The sequence below is a fragment of the Xiphophorus couchianus genome, chromosome 22 (genome assembly GCF_001444195.1).
Source record: "Xiphophorus couchianus chromosome 22, X_couchianus-1.0, whole genome shotgun sequence".
Lineage (NCBI taxonomy): Eukaryota > Metazoa > Chordata > Actinopteri > Cyprinodontiformes > Poeciliidae > Xiphophorus > Xiphophorus couchianus.
Window position 1 is genome coordinate 3,693,725 of NC_040249.1, and position 6,875 is coordinate 3,700,599.

The 6,875-nt window shown below is 37.9% G+C and overlaps 1 protein-coding gene across 1 annotated transcript; it reads right to left on the bottom strand.

The window, feature by feature from the left end:
- Nucleotides 1-394: 394 nt before the first annotated feature.
- On the bottom strand, nucleotides 395-5,556 carry thumpd2 (THUMP domain containing 2). Its single transcript, XM_028007818.1, has 11 exons — nucleotides 5,332-5,556; nucleotides 4,316-4,454; nucleotides 3,799-4,230; nucleotides 3,631-3,689; nucleotides 3,285-3,362; nucleotides 3,146-3,198; nucleotides 2,935-3,022; nucleotides 2,482-2,553; nucleotides 2,180-2,294; nucleotides 1,075-1,195; nucleotides 395-848 (listed from the first exon to the last, which is right to left on the bottom strand). Exons 1-11 carry the CDS (start codon nucleotides 5,455-5,457, stop codon nucleotides 554-556), a joined length of 1,578 nt encoding a protein of 525 aa, XP_027863619.1. The 5' UTR covers nucleotides 5,458-5,556; the 3' UTR covers nucleotides 395-553.
- Nucleotides 5,557-6,875: the final 1,319 nt, after the last annotated feature.

The window sequence follows — 6,875 nt, forward strand, 5'->3', positions numbered from 1 at the left end:
TTATTGATGGAACCTGACTTAATGTCGTGTTTTGATTGTTGGTTCTAATGTTGCATTGTGTTTCTGTGTTTAATATAATGTAAAGCACTTTGAAATGCCTTGCTGCTGAAACGTGCTATACAAATAAAATTTGATTGATTGATAAGCTGGAGAAGAGAAACAAGAAAATTATCCAAATTATTCTTTACCAAAGTTAACTTCTGATCTGTAGAATTTCTTTAATGATAAACATCTAAAAACACTGATATATGTTAGCTTTTAAAAAATAAAAAAGAGAACACTACACACTCATTTTATGGAAAACTACAAATATTTAAATTTTGTAAGATTAGCATTTTCAGAAGTATTAAATAATATAATAAAAGCATGCTGAAAGAGGGCTTATAGTCCAACGTTTAAAGTTCTTGCATTTGTGAAATTCAAAGCAATTTAGACAAGTAGTAACTTTTATTTCTACATCCACAATACAAAAATGCAGCATTTCAACAAGAGCACATTTTGCCATGATATGACACAGGACATTGAAATATTCCAAATGTTATTTCAATCAATACTAATCAAGTGTTTTGATATATTTGTGGATGAGTCCGTCTATCACCCCTAAGCTAACTCTGAGGGTTGCTTGGTGTCTCAGAGATGAAAAAGTCAAAGCTTCCTGGGAGGATGAGGATGTAATTTGCAAATTGTGCTGCTCTGAGGATGAAACGAGGCAGCTTTTTATCCCGGTTTGTGGCTCTGCTTCCTCGTTGCATTTTGGACCACAGTTTGTTTGCGATAGAAGTTTCTTCAGGAGGCAAGACAGCTGAGGACTCAGGAGCACCACCAGGGTCCCACCAACACGGAGTACTCTAGAAAAACAAACACATCTGGAATTAATGACAACTAAAACCTCGTCTTTCCATGTTTACTTAAATCTGATTGCCACATCAAAATGTTTTAAAGAGCGTTACGTGACTCACATGTAAGGAATTCTACATAACACAAAACAACTATAAAATGTAAAACAAAAAAAGCAAAAAAACTTTTTTTTTCTTCCTATTCACCAAAAACGTTTTACTAACAAAGAAAACAAACCTCTCCATCTCACTGAGGATGACCGGAAGGTTCTCAGCCATATTTGTTCTGGTGCTAAACTTCCTGCCGAATGGCAAATCACAAACAACGGCGTCAACACTGGCACTGGGCAGAGGCAACGCTGTTCGCACAAAGAAGAAGAAGAAGAAAATTGGGCAGTGAGGTAATTACATACACGAAACAGGAATCACACTCCACTTCTAGAGAAAGATTCCCATACAAGAGACACAACTACGGCCACACAGAAACGAAGGACAAGTTAAATTTCTAAAAGATGCTCCGTAGATTACAAAACAATGTCTATCTTTACGCATTACTTGACCAGAATTATGTTATTTCTTAATTTATTGATCAAGGAAGAACCAAATTAAAGTTAGTTTTCTTAAAAATTAAGCCGAGTGAATACTGAATTAATCAAACTGGAAGATTTTACTTGATTTTTAACGCCTCATGTTGTCGAAAATCACAGACTATGTGCATTTTAAAATGTTTTTTTGAGTCTATATTTGCTCATACATTTGTCTACCTAATCAATTATTCTTTACCAAAAGAGTGTCCCCATTGACCTCTAAATCGTTAGAATTGCTCCATGTCTAAAGTACTCCTGTTGTCTCTCTGGATACTAAGACTTTAAGATGGATCACACTATTGCATCTCCCCATGTATATTGGTATATTAAAATACAAATGCTAAATGCGTCAAAGCATGACAAACTTATGGAGATTCTGTCTAGAAATTTTGACACATCAGTGTATGCATACCAATGATAATGGGGTGAAATTCACAGCGTTCTGCTGCATCATGACTGGGTATGTTACTTTTTCATTACATTTCTATCTTCTTTCCATTTCTTCCCTAAATGGAAAGATAATTATTACCCAAAAATCAGACGGTAGGTCAGGCATCTTTATTTCAAGAATCAGCAATTCCGAGGCGGGTAAAAGCATTTCCACAGTGCACGAGAGTAACTGATGTTATTTTTAGCTGCTGCAGTATCCGAGTCACATTCATGTCAATTCTGTCACAATGGTGGGCAAGTGCGGCTTACATGGTATGTGAGAGGTGTGACGTTTCATTCACTGGAATAATCCGGTGATTTTCCTACCCGTGGACGACGCTTTCAGAAGGTGTACTCTGCTTTGAAGCTCTGCAAATACCACATTCTCATCCGCCTTCTGTAGCTGGCCGTCATCAATATCCACACCCAAGAAACAGGCAGACTTAGGAACCAAGTGGCAGACAGTCGTCATTTCAACAGTTATTACAAGACCATTTTTTGTTTTTAGCTACAATGGCAACTTATCAGACAGATTTCTTTGAATTGGCACAAACCAAGCCAAACACAGAAGAAACAAACATCTATCGGAGGCTTTATCTTCTATAAATTAAACAGGCTGGTGTTGTTACCATGTGCTCTTTTGCAGCTTCAATTAAGATGGTTCCCACTCCACACATTGGATCGACTACACAGGAACCTGGCTGGGATAGAGACACGGCGCTTTTAAAGAGTACAACAACAGCTTACCGTCAGTATTGCATAATTATGCTTGTTAAAACCAACAAAGCCAACAAAACTTGCTTTTGCATCGTGCAACATCCTCCCTTGAATATACTAATGCTAATTTTTCTCATTATATGGAAAAAGAGCTATCGAGGCCAACCTGGACCTTCAAAAATCAAACTGAATCCTCCTTTAATAATTAACTAATTGTGATTAACTGTGATGTTTGGTTCAATTTCAAGAATAGATCGGAAACAAAATCTTTGACAAATATGAGTCTAAGGGTTTGAGCTATTATCCGTAAGTGGAGAGAACAGGGAGCAGTAGTGACCGTTCCCTCTAGGTGTGTGTCTTCACACCTCTATGTGAGCCAGCGAAGCCATGGCCCAGGCTACAGTAGACCTCAGCCCCGCGGTTTTAAGGTAACTCCGGTTAGCCAGAGGAAGCCTGAAAGACATTAAAAGACTGTCACATATCAAAACAGTAAGAAACAATTCAAATTTAGTCTATTGTTATTAATAATTCTAATTAAGCAGATTCTAAATCTACAAAACTGTATTTGGCAGCAACCTGGTCAGTGGAATTCCCAGCAGGCAGTAATCATCATTCAGATAGACGTTTATCTGCAGAAACGACCCATTTGTAGGAAATATTATTAATTCAATACACACAATAGATGTGCAAAAAATCTTTTAAAAACAAGGTTCACCTCCAGCTTAGGGTTCTTCAGGTCAGCTTTCCATCCAAGCAGACGACTCAGACCCATCCCCATCACTCTGCTAACCTCCTACAGATCATAAAATAGTAACATTACCATCACCTAATAGAGATACCTTTCATTTAGGAGTAATAAAAAATGCCCAGTTTCATTTGAGATATTAGTGCAGATATTGGATATTAATATTATTATATTCAATGATATATTATTTCAGTGATATTTACTGTATTTGTGACCCCCCTCAAGGTCACAGCCAGACTATATATACTGTATTGTTTTAATCCATGAATAAAACACAAAGATTAAAAATCTCACTAAGAAGGATTTTTTTTTTTACCTGCGCACTGATGCATCTATGCAGCTTTCCACTGCATTTACAGTTAATCCTAAAAGAAACTGGGGGAAAAAAGAGCAAATATGGTTTGTTTCTCATCACCCAGAAGTCATCACTTTATAGCCGTGATTTGACAAAGCGATGCATTCATAAAAGTATAACTGTACGTACCATTCTCCACGCTTCCCAGAGGAGCGTCTTTTCCCAAGTCATCCGTGTTCTTGCTGCAGCTTTCCACATTTTGCTCCAGTTTGATTTTTGAATAATCAGCACACACCTTCATCGGTTCACTGACATCATCCGCTTTTTCCAGGTCCGGTGAAAGTCTTGCGCTCTCTTCTCTACCTCTCCGTCTCTTCTCATCGCTCTCCTCAGACGTAAACTCACGTCTGCGTTTCCTGGACTCTTGGAGACACTTCTCCCCCTCACCACTTTGCTTTTCACACCCTCTCCCCTTCTCTCTGTTCCTCTGGGTAGTGCTTGCTGTGACTGCGTTTCTGCTTGCTGCCAGCTCCCCCTGCAGGCGACTCCACGTCCTTACAGCACTGATCCACTGACACCTGTCACCCAACAGTCTGGACTGCAGCACAGACGCAGTTTTAGCTAGGAATGAGCAAAATAGCTTTACTGAAGATACAAACGCAACATGTGTACAGGTTTTCCTCTTGTTTTGGGGCCTGGTTGGTACCTGGACTGGTGTGTGTGGAGATCCTCACAGGAGAGTCTTGCTTCAACAGAAGGAAAAGTCTCTCTGCAGCTTTTAGGTCACAGACTCTGTGGATTGTTGCAGAGGAGCTGAACAACACCTTTCCAGGAATCTGATAAACCTGGAGTCCAAAAATGAAAACATGGGTAGCCTTTACATTTGAGAATATTTGAAACTCATTCCTAGTCACCCAACACTCATTGTAATTCAAGCTGAATTACATTTCGAATAGTGACCCTTTCTCACACTGCAATGACAAAGTTCTACGCATTTTATGACATGCTAACAAGGTAGAGTACAATAATGAACTAGAACACGATGCAGAAATGAATAAAGCAGCATTTCAAATTCGCAACTTAATGGATGATGCTTGACAAAAATCTGACAAGTGGGAAATCCACTGGTTTTCATAAGTCACTATTTAACAAATGGACTTGTATGTAAATTAGTCACCATGGTAACTCTAGACTAGAGGAACTGCAGAAATACAAAGCTAAGGGGAGAGAATTTCGGTCAGGACCTCAATAAATCTTCCCTTTTTGGAAGAGCAAAATGTAGAAAATGAGCTTTGGTTTTAGGAGACCAAAATTGAATGTTTTTGCCCCGTTTCTTTTTTGCAGTTCTGGTTAAGGTTTACAGCTATGGTGTGAATTTGGTTTTGGTTATGGTTAGCATAGGATTACAATTTTGCTAAGCCCCATTACTGGTAATGGTTGTGATCAGGGTAAGTGTTTGGGTTGGGTTTAAATACTGGATTCCATTGAGTTGCCATATATGATAACAACAATAACCAGGATGTAAGACGGATAAATAAATCCGAATAACACTGTGAGGTTGTAAACTCACATTTGGGTCAAATTTCAAAAATACATTTTATAGCTAAAATAAATTCGCTGTTATAACTTTTATAATAGTCTCCTAACAAACTAGCATTACACCCAGCGGACATGTCAGCTGCTGTCATGAATGTTTGTAGCATTAGAAATGCTAACACTCACGTCTTGAGCAGACAGCTTTCTCTTCAGCTCGTCGACTAAAAACGGCTCCATGCCATTGCCAGCAGTGCAGTAGTAGCGAACCACGCTGTCTTCACTTCGCACTTCAGGCATTATGTTCGAAAACATTTGAACCGGTAAGAAACAAATCGCCAATACAACAACAGTTTTTGATTTCCCCGTTAAACCCGCTTGTTTACACCGGAAACGGAAATGCGTCTTGGACGTTTACCTACAAACGACCAGCAGGGGTCTCTCTTTCGCCGAAGACGAAATCTACTGCAAAAAATAAAGAATAAAAAATGAAAAGACAGGTAAACAGAGAGGTAATTTATTTACTTGACAATAATTTTAAATAAGAGCAATCTAACTTAATCTTTAAGTCTGATAGCATCTTTTTGCTTTTGTGCAAGTAAAACAAGGCCCAAGGTTCCACAAACTAGGCTTTAGAATCTAAAGCCTAGTTTGTGGAACCTTGGGCCTTGTTTTACTTGAGGTACCAATAAACCATAACATCTAAAGTTTAGATGTTATGGTTTATTGGTACCTCAATGATTTCTAATACTGAAGGTTTTATCTTCAGTTGTCTTGTTGTACACATGCACACGAGTTCAACTAAAACTTGTCTTTCTGTTTCATTTGGATAGAACCAACACAGTCACTCCTACAACAGTATAAACAGTGCCTGTGAAAAGTTTACATACCCTGGATATGACTAATATTAATTTTGCAGCTTTAATGACTCATTTAAAACATTTGCTTGAAGATTAAATCGTCACATAACAGATTGGGAGCAGGCTGTATCTCATACAGTTAGGTAAAATATAAGATCCAATTAGGCTCATTTGTCAGATTAAAAGTATCTTTGGAAGTAAGAACCTTTAAGCAGGTATTAAACATACATTTCATTAAGCACATTTCATTACATTTAAGGAGAAAATAATCGTAAATAAATAAAATCTTGAAACATCAATCTATGCGTAATAAATCTATATATTGTGTTTCAACTCTGATAATAACAGTAGTCAAATAATGCAGCCAAACTTGCTGATGGCTATGAAAAGTATGTGGTTTCTCTCCATTTGGTAGCCAAATATCAAGTTGTATACTATGAAAATTTCTTTGGTACATCATTTCTCTTGTTTTAACAGTGCGTCTTGGCAGTGAAAGAAAGCCTGTGTAATTCCTTTTAAACGTTGTCACATTTATAAGAAGAATGCATTTGTGCGCTGAGCGGCCGAGTGGAGTGTGTGGGCTGCACCAATGAAATACTTGCCAAATACACTCTGCCACAGAATAAAACCCCACTTTATTCTGCTGTTGATTTTTATTTTGTGTTGTTTATTGGATTGGATAAGTGAAGTTTAACAAAACAACACAAACGAGTAATTTAACACTATTTACCATTTAAATATTCCAACCTCAATAGTGGGTTTGAGGAATATAAAACGAGCACAACTCCGTCTTATGCTGGTTGCCAGGTTGGTCAGACACTGATGAGGGATGTTATCCCTTTCTTCAAACTGCATCGGCCCCATGCTGTTATG